General features: G+C 38.5%; 1 protein-coding gene across 4 annotated transcripts in view; it reads left to right on the top strand.

The window, feature by feature from the left end:
* The window catches only part of GART (phosphoribosylglycinamide formyltransferase, phosphoribosylglycinamide synthetase, phosphoribosylaminoimidazole synthetase), a 35,367-nt gene that overhangs the window by 280 nt on the left and 17,110 nt on the right, over nt 1-17,977 (top strand). Inside the window, exons 2-12 of one of the 4 annotated variants that reach the window (XM_085528568.1) lie at nt 2,692-2,754; nt 4,944-4,962; nt 6,947-7,095; nt 11,206-11,301; nt 12,013-12,187; nt 12,854-12,965; nt 14,090-14,158; nt 15,703-15,828; nt 16,653-16,740; nt 17,108-17,193; nt 17,790-17,958. In XM_085528568.1, coding sequence (XP_085384694.1) covers nt 2,727-2,754; nt 4,944-4,962; nt 6,947-7,095; nt 11,206-11,301; nt 12,013-12,187; nt 12,854-12,965; nt 14,090-14,158; nt 15,703-15,828; nt 16,653-16,740; nt 17,108-17,193; nt 17,790-17,958 — 1,117 coding nt within the window. In that variant the 5' untranslated portion in view covers nt 2,692-2,726. Of the gene's footprint in view, nt 1-1,267; nt 1,384-2,691; nt 2,755-4,105; nt 4,247-4,943; nt 4,963-6,946; nt 7,096-11,205; nt 11,302-12,012; nt 12,188-12,853; nt 12,966-14,089; nt 14,159-15,702; nt 15,829-16,652; nt 16,741-17,107; nt 17,194-17,789; nt 17,959-17,977 lie in introns of those variants that run through there. The other 3 variants (XM_015881614.3, XM_015881624.3, XM_015881634.3) reach the window with 3 other exon arrangements.

Below are 17,977 nucleotides of genomic sequence, written 5' to 3'. Positions count from 1 at the left end.
CGCTGCGATAAGGAGCCATGTGAAGCGATGGCTGCTGCTGGGTGTCTGATTTTCATTTAAAGCTACTGCCTCCTCCCCGAATGTACTTTGGGGACAGTTGTTTTCTATCTTTTCTAGCTGTGCTGCAGTTTGAATTATTTTAAAGTGCACACAGCTGTTATTCGTGCTCTTTTCCTTCTGTTTGGCTTTAGAAAAAAAAATGGTGAAATATTTGCTTTAAAGTAAATATTCAACTTTTGACTTTTCTTGCTGTGGACTTTGGCTGACTTGTAAACTTGTAATTCTAGCCCTGGTGTTTGCAAAGCTAGGAGCTCACCAACCAACTTGTAACACCCCCCACCACCCCCCCTGCTCTGGTAATTCATCTAGTGGAAGCCTGAAATTAATGAGCAGATTGAGTATATGCTTCATTGTTTATAGCCAAAATAGAAAGGATGTTCCTTACCTCAGCCTCCCCGTTCCTTCTGGTTCTAGCCCAGTAGTTCGTATTAGTAGTTCCAAACCTCTATTGAAACACAGGAGGGCTTTCAGTTTTCTCACAGTTCCAGTCATCCAAATGTAGTGCTTTGGGTCAGGGGGAATAACAACACCGTTAGCTCCTTATTTGTACTAGACAGACAACCTGGTGGTGGTTTGCCTAAGAAATGCACAGTCTAGCTGTTTGGAGATTAGTGCCTGTCTCAAAGATGATCAGTTCAGGCCATGGAAGATCCATGGCTTATTCCTGGCTTCAGGATAAGGATTCGGGCCTTCTAGGGTTCAGGAGTCAATCATAAATGAAGAACTGTTTATGGAGATCTCTGAACTCTTTAAGCAGCTCCTTCTGGTATTGAAACCTGAGGAAATTCAATGTTATAGCTTAAAGGCAGCATCAGTTTTCACAAGTATGAGCTTCATGCTACCTTAGACTAAACTTGCAGCTGCATTGTGTTTTGGCTATTCTACCAGTTCAGGCATTGAGGCTGTTTCTGCACCTTGCATCACACAGGTAGCGCTGCCTGCACAAGTGGCACTGTGACTTTACTCAGGAAACTCATCCCTGTTAGAAGCATCCTCTCCTCACCCAAGCCTAATTCCCTGGTGTGGCTGTTCCTGTGACTATAAGCACACTGGGGCAAAAGGTGAAACAGGCAGTTAGGTGAGAAGGTACACTGTGAAGTGGTGTTGGCTACCAGGTTGTGGCTCCTTGAACAATCAAGTGATCTGAGGGTGCTGTTCATTTCCTTTTTATAATTAAGATTTTTCTGAGTTGCTGTTTTGGTGTTAGTTTTCCAGCATTGTTGCCTTCCTGATCCTTGGGACACACTGGAGGTGGAGAAAAGAGTGGGACCCATAACAAGGCTTCAGTAGCAAGGACCAGCACAAGCCAACTGTGAAACACTGGTAGGTCAACCTATACCCTGCGCATTTCAGCCTCTCTTTTTCTAATCCAAGCTTGAACAGGATCCATAAGCTGACAAAGGTTCTCTGTAAACACTAGCTGAGAGCTTTCCTTGTGTGTACCAAGATCTTCGTGCACTCATAGCCTTTACATGTATGAAAATCTTTGTGTATTCATTATGATGTGTAGTGGACTCTATTTTCAGCTTTCTGATTAGTGTTAATTTAGAGAGCAGAAGAGTTGGGTTCAGTCTGAGGGGATTTGGCAAGTGCAGTAGCCAAGCAGAGGACAGCAGATTCCAGGGGGTCAGTACACAGCAGTCCAGCTGTTGAAGTTGATAAGAGAAAGTCCTAGGTTTGGCTTCTGCTCCAAGCCATTCTTTTAATATTTCATCCAGTTAGTGATTATGAAAAAGTGCATGAACACTCCTGTCTAGAACGCTTTGTGCAGTGGCACATGAATTGCAGAGCATTTTGGTTTTGTGTTCTTTCTGTGTCCTGTGAAGCTTAATTTCTTTTTATTCTTTTGCCTAACTTCAAGAGAAACAGTGAAATTTCTCCTTTAGTCCAAAGTTTGATGAGAAGAGCTTTATTCCAGGCACTGGAAGGTATAGGCTTGGTGTCTTTGCATTTGGACTAAGCGCTATCACTGTTAAGCCCTTTTATAGCTGGTTTATAACCTTTTCTCTAGGAAAAGTAGGAGTTAAGACACCGTGGTCTTGGACCATACATTTTGTATAGAGAAACCTGACTGCCTTCATCAGGTTACCACAATCCCAATGTTGCAAAGTTAAAGTACTGCAGTTTTTAATTAGACAGCAGCTAAGGTTAAATGTTAGGCGTGCAGTGGTGCAGTAGATCGCTGCAGCTTAAAAGGCAGGTCTTGACATTTAGCTCTTTCTGCCCATCTCTGTTGTCCCATTTCTTTGCTTTTAGTGCCCCTAGTTATTGGTTGATCACACAGTTAGTCAATTTATCTGGCAGAAATATTTTTAGAGGGGGATGAGTGGTGCTGTGATTTAGCTTAAAGAGTTTGTATTCATACACTTACACAGCTATCTTCATAAGCTTTGCATTAATACAGCTAAGGAGCTCAGTTTAACTTGCCAGTCTGAGTGCAGAATCAGTTCCGACAGGAGCTGTTGGCTCATGTCCCTTCCCTATTACTAGGGAAGGGGCAGCTACTGAATTAATAGTCTCATCTCACTTCTGCCTGTATTTGAAATCTCCCTGTACCTTGTGGAGGAGCCAGTACAGGGAAAGCTGTTATATATTGTTGGTTTTGCACTCTTCATTTTCTTCAGTCCAAAGGCCCTGACCTCTTGGAGGAGTTGCCCAGCTTCTTAATGAGCCCCATCCCTGGGGAGGATAAAGGTCTCTAGCCTGATGCTCATCCTTGCTGACTAGCTGCTGGAAAATTCCAGAACAGACTCTAGAAATCACCTTCACTGTATTCTCATGTCCTCTCAGATACTTGGAGTAATTAGCTTGTCTTTGCTTTCCTGTTCTTATTTTGTCTGAGAACTTGGTAACTGATCCTTGCCTAAAATGCCATCTGTCTTTAAGACATCTTTTAAACAAACATACCTTCTTTACAAAGGCAGATAATGTTTACTTATGGTAATAATGTACCACACTTTAGATTCTTTTTGACTTCTGCCTGTTTCTGAGAAGATTCAAAGATTTCACATACTTCCTCAAAAAAAAAAAAAAAATCATGTGTGGTAATTCTCCTAGGAGAAATGGTCTACTTTGTGAACAGCTTTTGGTCGTTTGAAAACAAACTGTTGACTTCGGGGTTAATAGCGAAGTAAAAAGAATTTTTTTTTTTTTTAAATTTCCCTTTTTTTGGATTTTTTCATTTTTAATGACATTTTAATGACAGTTATAGTATGGTGGTTAGATTTCTCTGCCTGTCACATGGGAGGCCAGGGTTTGATTCCCTGATGGGAAGGGTACATAATACTTTGAAAAACCAGCATGGCTTCACCAAGGGCAAGTCCTGTTTGACCAAGAGCCCTTAAATGAGGTCAAGAGGAGTTTTTTATTTGGGCCTCCTAAACTGAAATTGCCACCAGAAGAAGTTCTTGTCAAGCTGCATCCCTCAACAAAAGTTGCTAGGATACCATTTGGGGGATGCACAAATAAGTTGAGTTCCTGAAAATAAAACAAATGGCCAAAACATATTTTTTTTTCCCCTCACATTTTATTGCAGAATGATTATTTTTCTTTTGAACATATGGTGTTTGGTTTATTCCATTTAACTGCCTCCATATAAAATTTTATGTTTTACTTATATATACTTTTGTTTGACAACTATTAGAATATGCTACTTTTGGGAAAGAAAAAGGATTGTTTGGCTGATTTATAAGCAGGGTGATTTACTTCAGCTGACAGCAGTTTCACTGGATCTTGAAGCATTTCCTAATATTTTTATGTAGGAGGCTTAATGGAGCATAAATATGCACCACACATCATATTCTTCCATGCTGTTGATATTCATGGGAGTATGCATAGCATCATCTTTAAATAGAGGATGTTTATGATCTGATTAGTGAATATTTTTTACTGCAAAATATAATTTGATTGAGGCAGAATTTATTCTGAATGTGCAGGAACAACAAAGTGGGCTGCTTCTGCTCCATAAAGTTTTTGCTGTTCCTTTCTCAACCATACATATTTGAGTTTCTGTTCTGTTTTCCCACCTGAAATGACCTGTCCAATGGTTAGGCTTGCAGTGTTATCAATGGGTGGTAATACTGGATTAGGGCACTACACTTTAACTAGAGGCTGCTTTTCTCCTTTCTCTTTTCACTCCTGAACTCCTTAGCATTACTTTCTTCAGACCAGCAGCACATAGGGTAACGTAAGTAGATTCTCCATTTTGGTTTGAAACTCTGCTCTCAGTTCTGATACACTTGCAAAAAATGCTGTCATGTATATTTAAACTTGTTATTTAATGATGACTGTGAACTGCACTAGAAACAAGCTTGCTGGGTTAAGTGTAGGACAGCTGTCTGCTACATGACGTTTATTTTTTTACACAGCATTCTTTTGCCCTAGGTTACTGTCTTCATCTAACATATCCCTTCAGTGTAGCCAGCCTCTTAGTCTTTTATATATACATATATATATATGGTTGTTTTTTGTTTTTTTTTTGCTTCAGTTGCAATATCAAAGAGGTTTACCATAGCTTTGCATCCCAAATAGTTTGTCATAACTGTTAATTTTTATTCCCAGGTATTTTTTTTTCTTATTTTAAGGAATGCAAGAGGTTTATTGCAGCTCTGCAGTATGTGTTTTGTCAAACGTTTTAGTAGAAAGCTATTGGTCTCCCCCAGCCTGAAACTACACTTAAGTTTTAACTCTGATGTGTTTAGTTCATTGTTAAAAACTCGGCGCTGATTGTTCGCATTTTGTCCTTCTATTCATGTTTCTTGCATCTTTGTTTGGATGTTTTGCGTAAAATTATCATTCTCTGAACAAATCAGTCCTTTGTTAATGGGTTAAAATAGATAAAGAAATGGCATGGGAGTGCATTCTAAAATGCGTGGGGGCTGCAGTGTATTGCGGAGGACTTGGGTTTAGTAACGAGGCTCAGCATGCGCATTGTAGGAACCCTCAAAGCAGAAGCCATTTCCTTGGAGTCCAGTCTCTTAGGACAGCTGGGTTTCTGTGGGGATGGATCTACAGAGCTATCTGGGTAGTTCCTGGAGGACTGGCAGGGGGGTCAGCTGTCTGACTAGCAGCTGGGATGGGGAAGAAGCACGTGCCCTGCCCCATCAATTGGCTGAACATCTGGTATTCCTCTGGTAAGATCACTTTCCCTTTAGAAATCTGGTTTGGGTAAGTCTGTTTCTCCTCATGCTGAGGATGTACATCGTGCTAGCCCTCTCTCACCCTCTCACAGGAGTTCTGAGCCCAAAGGGAGCTGCCGTCTCTGTGTGCTCTAGCAGTGGTGTGAGGCCTTCCCCCACGCCTGCCTTGGAGGGCTCTGCACACACTGGCAAGCATGGGTCAAGGGCCAGTGACCAAGGGTTAGGCACTGCGTATGCTGGTATTGCAACAGGGAGCCTGAGTGTTGCGTGGAGCTGAGGCTCTTACCAAGGCCACATCCCTCCCCTTGAACAAGGGGAGGTGATTCGTGCAGCAGGGAGGCACGTTGCACTGCTCCGCTGTCATTGCGAAGTCCTCAAGGTAAATCATGCCAGTTTTCACACAAAGCTGTATTTGTTTTTATCACTTGCAATTCTTGAAATCATTTTATGTGTTTAGATGCTTATTTTGTCTGTGTTGTGACTTCGAGCTTTTAGATTACTTTTTGGAAGTAATGAACACTATTCCTGGATTTAGGGCCAGACACGTGTATATAGCTGCTCACTCCATGCCTCACTGAGTGGCTTTTCCAGACACCCCTTGCCTTCTGCTGATAAAACTCTGACGTTAACAAGTGCAGTTTCATCATCTGTGTGTGTATCATGTGCTTGGTTGGACTAACATGACTATAGCAGCTTGTTCTTTGAGTGCCATTGGGAGTTAGCCTTTGCTTTTCAAGGACCTCCACATAAAGAAATACATACTTATTTTATATACTTTCTGAATTCCAGTGTTCTTTCCCAGTGTTAGTGAAATCTTCTATTCCCGTCCTAGTTGTGTGGTATCGTTGCTGGGGTGGCAATTTTGAGGTGACTTATACCAATAAATATGTAGACAATACACATAGAGGTAAACCTGTCTTTAAAAAAAGAAAAGGCTAACAAAACTTTGCCTTGTAAAACTCTGAACAGCCTATGAGATTCATTCAGTCCCAAGGGGAATTTGTGTTAGGTTCTGCTTCCCCATTCAGGTTGCCTAGTGTTGTGGTTGATGTCCTGTCCCTGGAGTCTTTGAAGGTGAGGCTGAATCAGGCACTGGGGCAACCTGATGTAGCTGTGGTGTCCCTGATCATTGCAGGGGAGTTGGGCCTCAGGCCTTCAACTCTAAGGATTCTATGATTCTAAAATTCATTGTGTTAAGAGTGGAGCTGATCTCCCTGTCTCATTGCTCTTAACCTTGCCCTTTCATGAAGTATTCAGACATTTTTCTGATATTTTTACCAGAATGTCTCAGGTTCCAGTTCAGTTCCTCTGACTCTGTAAGACAATGTTAGTACAATTAGTACAATTAATTAATACCAAAGACTTAATCTATTGCAGGCTTGGATTCACCAGAAATGTGTCTAAGTTACAAATCTCAGCCTGGCCAGTCAAAGCTTTTTTTATATCCCAGATTCAGTACAATTCCAAACTGTTGCCAGTCTGATGAAAGAAAAACAAGATAGCCCTGTGGGTTATTTCAGTGTTTGACATTTATTTTCTATCACACCTCATTAAGTCAGTTATGTCTTTCCATGTACTTCTTTTTTAAAACCAACAAATCCCCAGTAGAAACATCATTACCTGAAACAAAGTGACATTCAGCACTGCTCAGAGGTCCTTGCACCCAGCATTGCACTCCATGAAGCTCTTGCTTTCCTAACCTCACACTTCTAACTCTGGTGATGTTGCTTGTGTTTGCTTTTGTGCAGACTAATGGCTGATCGAGTGCTTGTGATCGGCAGTGGAGGGAGAGAGCATGCATTGGCCTGGAAGCTGGCTCAGTCCTCACATGTAAAGCAAGTGTTTGTTGCTCCTGGAAATGCAGGGACAGCCAACAATGGAAAAATTTCAAATTCAGGTAAAAAGTTTTAAAATATGATAACCGAGCAAATAAATTATTACATTGATTGAACTTAATCCATTAATAGGTCTTATTTGCTAATGTGAACAGTTTGTTATAATATGAAGGTTTTGGACCTGTAAGATCATACAGATGCAGCTAAGGGTAAGTATCTGGGCAAAGGCTTATGCAACTACCACTCAATTAATTTTATTTCAATTTTGTTAGCTAATTCATTGGATTTTGGAGTAGAGTATGCAGCCAGAACTCCATCTGCCTGCTGCAAATTCCTGCAGTACATCTTGGGATAGTGGTAGTGATTCCTGCCTCCCAGCAGCCTCGCAGGGAAGGGCTGATGGCTCATCTTGGTTTGCAGTGCAATTCACTGTTTGGTGAACAGCTGAAAAGTGTCTGCCCCAAATGCCAGCGCATTTGTCTGGGACAATGGCAGAGCACACTGCTTTGGGTCTGAGGTGCCACTTAGTTCTCAGTGAGGGCTGTGATCCTTACAGCCTTTTGTGAGAATACTTTCATATCTGGAAAGGTCAATCTTAGGAACTTTTGTCTTTGTTTTAGTGATCTTAGGAAGTTAGGATTATTCTTAAATGCTTCTTGTACTACTGACTGCCTGTTTTGAGCTTCCGGCCTAAATGTGGTAAGCTCTGACTGGCTGTAACTGGACAGCTGTAACTTAGACTGTTCATAATCAGTTTTGAAAATCAAGCCTGAGGTATTTCAAATCCAAAATTACGTGCTGTGTTTAAGAAGTACTTGTCTAAGGTTCTTGCCTGGAGGTGCATCAGTACAAAACCAGGAATAATTACTCAGAAATTCCTGTTCTTTGTATACTGGATCCTGAATAGGTTGCTTTTAGCAACCAAGTTAACTTTCCACTTGAAAACACATGATAACATACAAAACTAAAATTAACATAGAGTACATGTGAACACAAATTATATGCCTCCGGTTTTTACATCTGTGTAAGTAAAATACTTTATTTTTGCCATCTCATTTCAAATTCTTATACAGATAATTATCAAATTTAATTCCACTGAATGCTTAATTACAGGAAGTTTAAATAACCCTGTCCATCATTTCTTTGAGCATGCACAGCATCATAGTTAGTTTTTTGTGCTGTTTGATCTCACGGTGGAAAGAGTGAGAAAGAGCAGGACAGGAAAGTCATATTCTTATGTTTGCTTCTTGTCCCAGAAGATCTTTTTACACACACACACACACACACACACACACACACACACACGTATATATGTACATATAAGTCTTTATACTCTTACCAATTTGAGTTAATGCCAGCCTGCCTGGCCCATGAATGTTAATTTCAGTTTGGTTTTTAAGATCTGCTGCAGTTTTCTCTCATTTTATTATTGCATAAAATACACTGCACTTTCAGCAATGCAAAGTATTTGAACTTGTGCATAATAATGCTTGTGCCAGGTCCGTGAAATCTACCACGTGTACTTAAATCTTTTTTTCCAAGCAGTTTCCTTATATGTGCTTTAAGGAAGACATCCTCAGCCAGCTGGGAGGCAGGAAGAATCTAGAATTTGTAAAGAGGATGACTATTTGTTTAATTGAAAGGGAATGATTTGTCTTATCTACTTAGGTATTTTAACTGTAGCACTGGAGCCTAGATTTTTACTGAGAGAATAGAAAGCAGATTTACAGAAGTGTGTGAGCCCTATTATACTCTATAAGCCTGAGCAGCAGTGTCTGTGAACAGTGTCTACTGTTGTTTCTGGTTTTTGGTATAATCAAGATTTGGCTCTGAAAGTTCATCCTGTCTTACGGTTCATGAGATTTCCATCAATCAGTATTGCAGCTGTAGTTCTCAGATGATTTCAAGAACATGTAAGGGTGAACTTAAAACTATAAATGCATTTTAATTATACAGATGTTGCCTTTATCGAAGTCACATAGAAGTTTTCATGGTTAATTTGAGTCAGTAATCTTTCCTGACAGTACAGACAGATTTGGGTTGAATGGCTAAATATAGGTTTATATTCAGCTTATAGGGCAGATTTGGTGCCAAAATTATACAGAATGGCATGCTGAATTTTGAGATATACATACGTGTTTCTGTGAATGCATTTTAGCATCCTGACAACACTGCATTTTAGCTCTCATGCTAACTAATACTTTTAACTAAAATGCTCTAGCTTTAAAATCTTGGTCCAAGCTCCTTCCGTTTGGTTTGAGATGTGTGTCTAGCTGTCATTTTGAGAAGAAAAAAAAAGACAACACTGCTACAAAGATGTCTCCCTTCAGTTTACATCATGCGGAAATTTATGTAAATTACATCTTAACAGACTTTTTCCTCTCTGATGCTTTCTGTTTATTTCCATATAATGTAAATGTTGTACCATGTTCACCCTCACATTGCTAGCAGATGAGGCCAGAGGCTGGGCAATTTGGGATGTCAGGCACATTCACCTTGCAGGATCTCTCTGTGCTCCCCTTCATTTACCTTGAGCTCAAAGGAATGGGGATTGACCCTCTTCAGTTGCTCACCAGAGCTCCTGTTTTCTTTGTTTAGGATTTGCTGTTGAGCTGCTTTCACAACAGCCTTGTGGGAGTGAAAGACAATATTGACCTTTATGTTAACCAGTAGTGTAAAGCCAAGTGTGTTACGCTTTTGGTGTTGCTCTCTTATGAGCCAGAAGTCAGTTGGGATAAATTGCACAGAAGTCTCAAAGGCCTTTCATTCCTTACTTAGAAATTTTCGTGGAACAAAATAATTGAACTGTTGAATGGTTATCTAGAAGGTAGTTTTTATTAGCACTTAATCTTTTATTCCCCACCACTCCACCTAAATGCGGCAGATCTACTATCAAAGGATAAGTTTCAGATAGTTGTTTTTGTGTCATCTTAGAATAACAGCTTCTCTTGTGAAAGGGAAGAATTTATTCATATGGGATGGCAGAAGCAACGTGAATGCCGACACGATTGTGTAGATGTTTCTAACAGAAGATTCTTTATCACTGCTTCTCATTTCTCTCCCTCCGCTTCTCTGGAAACTAGACTGGAAGAGGACATCAGATCTTCACATACTTGCCAGTGTGGTCTCTAGTATGACTTCACAGACAAAACTGCAAGTATTCCATGACCGGGGAGGATCTGCACTTCATTTCGTTTACTCTGATGTGTCAGTTTCCTCCCCATGCAGGTAGCCAATCCCTGCTGGGCCATGCTCGCAAAATTTTGACTGTGTGTTCATGTACCAGTCCTCTGCGGACCTTGGCTTTATTTGTTTTTTGATAAAGTGGTGGAACTTGCATTACACGTTGCCTTTGCGTAAATTTTTTATCAAGAGACTTGACATCATGGTCTTTCTAGCAAACTTTTTATTTTGCAAGAATTATCATGTTAAGCACTTGTTCATAGAAATGTAACTGTCCTGTAGATCATCATAACTTGCCAAGGGATCATTGCCTATAATTACAGTACCTTCCCTTACTAATGTAAGAAAAAGTGTTCAAGTTTTGCTTTATTTCAGTGAAGTCACTGTTCAGTGTGCCATTTCTTAGCTGGCACTACATGAAGAAAAAGAAGAAAACAATTGCAGTTCCACCAGCAGCCACTTGTTCCTGTCCCCTGCACTGTTCTGGCATGAACATATGCAAAGCTTTGTGGTGAACCTAATCAGGGAGGAGACTGGCTGAATATTATTATTGTTGTTGTTGTTTGTTTATTTATTTATTATTATTATATTTGTTTAGTTTTACCTGTGAGTTGTTTTTCATTTGGTTCTTTTGTGATGCTTCTTGTGCTGCAATCAGGATGTTTGTAGAAATGAGAATATGTTGACAGCGTAAGGAAACCTGAAACTTTTTTTTCAGCTTCAAGAGCAAGATGGCTTTACAGTGCATGTCAAATTACAACCTTTGCTTAAGGTTTCAGTGGCTTATTTTGTTTGGATTTTTTCCATAAGTGTACATGTGTCATTGTTCTGCGTATTTATGTATTAGTGCATGCCTCTAATCAAGATTCACAGTGACTTGCCATTCAAGAATGCGAGACTTGTGAAAACACTGTTTTGTGGTTATATGATAAGTAAGTGCCAATAACAGTAATGAATGCAGTCTTAACACACTTTTCTGTTGTTGACAGCTGTCTCAGTCAGCAATCATGCTGCACTTGCTCAGTTCTGCAGAGATCAGGAGATCAGGCTGGTTGTGGTTGGTCCAGAGGTTCCTCTTGCTGCTGGTAAGAGAAAGAAAACTAAAAATGGCAGCCTTCTAGTTTTAGGAAGAAAAGTAAATTTTAGTCCCGTCTTTTTCCCACAACTCAACAGTATCTGAATGTCTTCAGCAGGAAAAGAAAGAAATCCTCTGTGGCAGTTTCCCTGAAATTCAGGATTGTGCTGTGATGAAAATGAAGTCCAGAGGTTATTGCATGAGAAATGTAGGAGTTAAAACACCCTTAACTGTTCAATTTCTTTCAAAGTGTTTGAGTTTAGTAAAACAGGTATCAAAGTGTTTCCATGTAAGAAACTCAGGTAGGGTATTGGTTTTCCAACGGAATTTTCATTCTTTGAAATAATAATAATTTAGGGGTTGGTAAAAAAAAAAAAAAAAAAAAAAAAAAAAGTCTGAACAGTGAAAATTTCAGTTTTTTCCTTTTGCATGCACAAGAATTGATGTTTGGTTAAAAGCTGTAATAAAATGAGGAAAGATCATCATGTCTTACGAAATGCAACAGGTCTTCTTAACCCCAAATACTGCAGGGCTACTTGATCTTGGTTAGTGTGAAAAATACATGTAAGGCCCATTTTGTAACACAGATTCAGGGAAAATATAAATATGGCTTATAGCTCCTACATACTTACTCTAACAAATTAATGTGTCTGTAGATTTGAACTACATGACTTACAGATCAGCTGGCGATTCAAACAAAATTCTGTGCTGGTATTTTTAGGAATTGTTGATGACTTGACAGCAGCTGGAGTAAGATGCTTTGGTCCCACGGCAAAGGCAGCTCAGCTGGAGTCCAGTAAGAGCTTTACCAAATCCTTCTTGGATCGTCATGGAATCCCAACTGCAAGGTGGAAGTCTTTTACTGATCCAAAAGCAGCATGTAGCTTCATTAACAGGTAAAATTCTTTGTAGTAGAATTTTTTCCCAGCAGTGTACAGTGTGCCAGCTATCCAAAACAAATTATTACCAATTTATTAATACTTTTAGCAGTGATAGAATATCTACAGAGGTTTTAAAGGATAATCTGTCACACTTGAGTAATAATGTAATGGTTCCTTATCTATTGCTCTTTTAATGAAAATTAAAGGTTCAGACTTCAGTCTACAAGCGAATATGGTAGAAGTGTTTATTTTTTTCAGACTGCCAACTATGGAAATCCATCTGAAAGTCTGAAATTCAGTCTGAAAGACATAGTATGTTCTATATTTTTTGTACTTGCCTCCATGAGTATAAATTCCGTTTGTGGGCTTACTCAGCAAATACTGATATACTTATCAGAGAACCAGCTGACCCAGCATTGCTACAATATTAAATCATTCAATGAACAGCAACCTTTGAGAATCATAGTGAAATTCAGTGGTAAACAAGGAAGCAGAAATCTTCAGGACAGCATAAAAAGAGAGTTCTGGATTTTATTTGTCTGTTGCTCAGTAACACAAAATTATAACTATAATACTGATGAGTATTTTGTTTTTGCAACCATCAACATGTTCAGGATGCTTAAAATATATATTTGGAATATAGAGTGTTTACTATCCAATCTCTCTTCTCTGCCTTTAAAGTGCAAACTTCCCTGCTTTAGTTGTAAAAGCCAGTGGCCTGGCAGCTGGCAAAGGAGTAATTGTGGCATCAAGCAAAGAAGAAGCATGTAAAGCTGTTAATGAAATCATGCAGGTGAGTAGAAATGTCCAAACAGACAGATTGTAAGAGTTCTCACAAAAAAGTTAACTATGTCAAAATCTCAAGAGATGATTTTATTATTATTATTATTTCTATGTAATAGAAATTTAGCTAGCAGAAGTCAAATATTTTACTCATTATTTGGACAGCTATGAAGCTGTCGTGTATTGCTTGAGGCAGAGTATTCTTTCTAGGCATAGTACATGTAGACTAAGATAAAATGGCTCTTACTGAAGATCTGCACTTACTTCAGTATGGATTGCTTTTAATCTCTCCTCATCCTTGGAGACTCTGCTGCAATGAAGCAGGTGCTACAGTGCTCTAATGTTAACTCTGCGATTAAGCAACATCAGCTTTAAAACCCCTGAAGCACATCAGTTACACGTGTAGTAAAATTCCTGTGGAATTATTTCAATTTAAGTATATGTTTTGTTTGGATGTTTAACAGATAAGTCAGCATCAAAATCTGAAGAGAACCAAAATGAAGCAGTTCCATCTGAACAGTCAGGAACACATTGCTGGAAAATAAGATATGTGCAGGTCAGGTCCTCAGCTGGTGTCTGCAGCATAGTATCTTACAGTTCAGTGGTGCAATGCTGATTTATATGAGATGTTATCCAAAACACTTGTATTTCAAGGGTCAGAATATACAGTCTGCAGCCACAGTTTGTTGTGGGTGTGGTTTCTGGACAAATCTTAATCTGTGATCCCCTTGTTCTGTCTTGAACAAAAAATCCTTTTTGTGTTAGTTTTATAAACGTACAAAATTATGTTCTCACTGCACTATTGTGGTTCTTATAAAGTAAAAGGTCAGATTAGGTTACAGTCACTTCCATAACTCTCAGTACTGTGGTTCAGCAAGTAAAGCAAGAGGAATTTCTGAGAAAATTGTACCTATCACCTGCAGCTTGCAAATATACAAGCTAATGACTACATTTATTAAAAGATATAGAAGAGGGGAAAGGTTTTACCCTTGCTGCTGAGATATCCAGGATGGTGATTGGATTAATAGTCTCAACTGTGCTGCATCTTTTTTGCTATGTTAGTTCTCTTGTTGCATTTTGACTGTTAAAAAATGACTGAAATACAGGACTGAAGAGATTGATCTTTTAATGCAGGATAAGACTTTTGGCACAGCTGGGGAAACTGTTGTTGTTGAAGAACTTCTTGAGGGAGAAGAAGTTTCTGTAAGTATGCATTCACTGTAGCACTTAGATTGTACTTGTTTTGAGTTATTTAGAAAACACCAGTAAAGTACCTACAGCAGGGACTTAAAGGATTTTATACATTAAAAACAGTTACCTGCTTATAAATACCATTTTATTAATTAAAGGCAGAAGTGTTAAGAAACAAACTTCATGCAGACTGCTAAAATAATTCAAATTATGAATAATAAATAGCTCCAGCAGTAATCTGCTGTTAGCACAAGGGGGAAAAAAATCAAAACATAAAAATTTTGAGTGTAATGGAGAGTGCGCTTCTGTGTTATGACTTCTCTGGCAACAACAGCAAGGTAGGATGTTCCTTCCCTTTCTTCTTCCTACACCTTCACTCCTGTTTGCCTTTGATTCAGTCATAGTACTTACTTCGTCATAGGGCTATCACCTGAAGACCTTTTATCAAGGAAATCAACAGTGACTTGCATATTTTCTGTGGTCTGGTTTTAGCCCGTCCTGTATGAATTGTTATAAGTAACTGTGGTGAAGTGAGAGCAACAGAAGAAGGGAGTGATTGGAAAAAATGTAAACCTTTTTAATCAGCTTTGCTAATTAAGGGAACATATTGAACTGTATCTTGAGGGGTCAGTAAACTCCTTTGGTGCACAGGAACAAGCAACTCGAGACAGGTGCAGGCAGGACACTCTTTAATCAGTTTCAATGCCAGAAATACTGCAATGTGGAAGTGCGCCCAGGGTTGAAGGGCCTGTAACCAAAGGCTGCTGAATGTTTTGACATAAATGATTTACTCTGCAGGTGTAGAGAGAACATTTCATTCATTTAAACATGATTACATTTCTTAATTTAATAAATAAATCTTGTTTAATTAGTGGAGTGTAAAGGGAAAAAAGAGAATTAGAGCTCGGTTTTGAGGTTGCTTGGGAACTTGACACTGGCATCGCACAAAGTAGAACAGCCAAATACCATCTCAGGTTCCTGAGCCCTGGAGCTGCAGTTGACTTACACTAGATGTTGTGAACTTTGATCTTGGAGGTGGTGGCATTTGTAAAGTAAGTGATCATCTCTAACTGTTAACAGTCATTGCATAATTTGGTTTCCTGCTTGATATGAAAAAATTAGATTTGCAGACATGTGTCATCTTTATTCTTTCTTGGTTGGTTTGACCTTGTGAGGGACTGATGACTTGTGAGGGACTATTCTCTGTTGAAAAACGTGTTGTCCTTAGAATACATACAGATTTACTGCCATGTAACACAATCATGTACACATGCAAATTAAATTCTTTTTCCTATGATGACTGATCACAGTAAAGAAAAAAATACTGCTCACTTTGCCTGTCAAAATAATTAACCTACCACAAATGACTAGTTTTCCTGAGCAAAAGAAGAAAGTGTTCAGATTACCGTAGCTTGTTTTATTTGGGAGCCAGAATTTGTACTCTTAATTATGCATTTTTGCAACAGCAATAATAAAACAATTTTTTTTCCTTTTTTTTGCTCTGTATGAAATGTTAGTCGTACGCTTGGAATTTAATTATTCTCCCTGTTTTCCAGTGCTTATGTTTCACTGATGGTGTAACAATTGCCCCCATGCCCCCAGCCCAAGACCACAAGAGGTTAAAGGATGGAGATGAAGGCCCTAACACTGGAGGGATGGGAGCTTATTCTCCAGCCCCTCAGGTAAAAATGTAATAACATGATATCTTGCTGAAATCATGCTAGAACTCTAGAACTGAACGTGATCTGGATTTTCAGTTTCACTCTGGCAAACAGAAAAATGGATATTCATTTTTCTATGGAGGATGTTATTTCTACCAAATAATTTTAAATAATCAAGATGAAAGTTTTATTTCTGAAACCTCATATTTTGGTGTTTTTCAGCTGGATTTGATAACCTTGAAGGTCTTTTCCAACCTAAACGACTGTATGATACTAAGTGTTATGAAATACTCATCATTAGAACTAAGTGCTTAAACCACATTTTTTGTTTTTGTCAAGATAAGCTAATGATGAATTCTTGCTGTAGCTCATAGTAGTTTGTTTTCCGTTCTGAAAACAGTCTGTTTCAAAAGGATTTACTTTGCTTTCTGTTGACCTATGTTATGGCCTTTTATTTTTCTCTTTGGATTTCAAAAATTGACAGTTTTGTTCCTTTAAAAAGCTGTTAATTTTATCCAACAAAATATGATAGATCACCACTGTGCTTTCCATACATAAAGTATGACTTTTCAAATGTTTAGTTCCTGTGAAGCCAGTGGTCTAATTGCAGATGTAGATTTAAGCATGGAAATATGACTGAAAAAGATCCAACCTGTTGTATTTATCCTGTAGTATTTAGTCTGCCGAGAAAGGGAAAAAATACTGGCTTTCTCTTGTTTGAAGCATTTGTTGGAGTGAGCAACAGGCTGTCCAAGTGTTCTCCTTGGCTCTTCAAAATGCTAGCCATAATGGTGGGAATCACGTGCTCTCTTTTTATAAACACTTATCTAATCCTGTTTTATTAGATTTCTAAGGATTTACTGCTCAAAATAAGAGAAACTGTTCTTCAGAAGGCTGTTGATGGCATGAAGAAAGAAGGTGTCCCCTATCTTGGTACGTATGAAATTACTGGCTTTTGAATCATAAATGGAAAGACAGCTTTTTTACTTTGTCCTCTTTGTAGGTCTAACTCACAGTACAAGTTAGGGAAGATGACTTTGATTTATTTGGAAATGGAGTTTAGCATCAGTGACTTGATTTGGATTTCACTGAAAACAATCAATACCTGTTCCTTAATAGTGGATAGATGTTAAATGAAGTAGAGCAGAAGGAACAGCAGTTAAAGTGTTAACGTTCTAGCTTCAAATGAGTGTTTTCCTGTTTAATACTACGATGAGGAGATTAAAAACAAATGACCTGTTGAGTTGTCATATCATTTTTATGCCTTTTTTTTTTTTTTTTTTTTTTTTTTTAATTTTAGGAGTGCTTTATGCTGGGTTAATGCTTACTAAAGATGGGCCTAAAGTTCTCGAGTTTAACTGCAGATTTGGTGACCCAGAATGTCAGGTGAGTGATTTTGTAGATAGAGTTTATCATTATGGGAGGAGAAACGTCTGATACTGTCTGCCATTATTCTTTACTAACTTTCAGGTTAATAATTAACTAATTGCTCTGGGATTTAAAATATTTGATTGTTGATTCAAGATAGAAAGTCTGTTATTAAATTGTTTCATTCCAAATTTTAGCAGGTTATACTCAAACATGGATGTTACAAGGGTGAGCTGGAGTGAAAGTCACTACTTCCATATCTTTTCCAGAATTTAATGCTCTTTTATTAATTGTTTTTTCCCCATCTTCACTGAAAAAGTAAACGTGTCCTTTTCCACTCCCTCTTGACAGGTGGAACAAAACTCTTTGTTTCCATTCTTTAGAGCACAGTAGGGTTCTTTGGCCACTACCTTTCCCTTTCCATATATAGCTGTTCTTTTATCCATATAAATCATCTCTGAGGAGAAGTCTTTTTAAAGGTACATAGATTATGCATAAGATGTATATATGTGTGAAATTGCGGTATATGAAAGCTCATTTTTACAGTTGCAGTAATATTTTAAAAAGCTCCATGTAGATAATGAAAAAAAAAATTGCTAATCTGTATTTTGCAGGTAATTCTTCCACTGTTGAAAAGTGATTTATACGAAGTTATGCAAGCAGTTGTCAATAAAAAGTTGGCTAGTTCCATGCCCGTCTGGTTTGAAGACAGTGCAGCTGTGACTGTGGTCATGGCTAGTGAAGGGTATCCAGGAACATATCCGAAGGGTTTGGAAATAACAGGTAAATACAGCAAGAGAAA

This window comes from Coturnix japonica, chromosome 1 (assembly GCF_054131305.1).
Source record: "Coturnix japonica strain WE chromosome 1, WE-NBRP24, whole genome shotgun sequence".
Lineage (NCBI taxonomy): Eukaryota > Metazoa > Chordata > Aves > Galliformes > Phasianidae > Coturnix > Coturnix japonica.
Note: the sequence above shows the minus strand (reverse complement) of the source record. Positions and strands in the feature narration are given on the sequence as shown.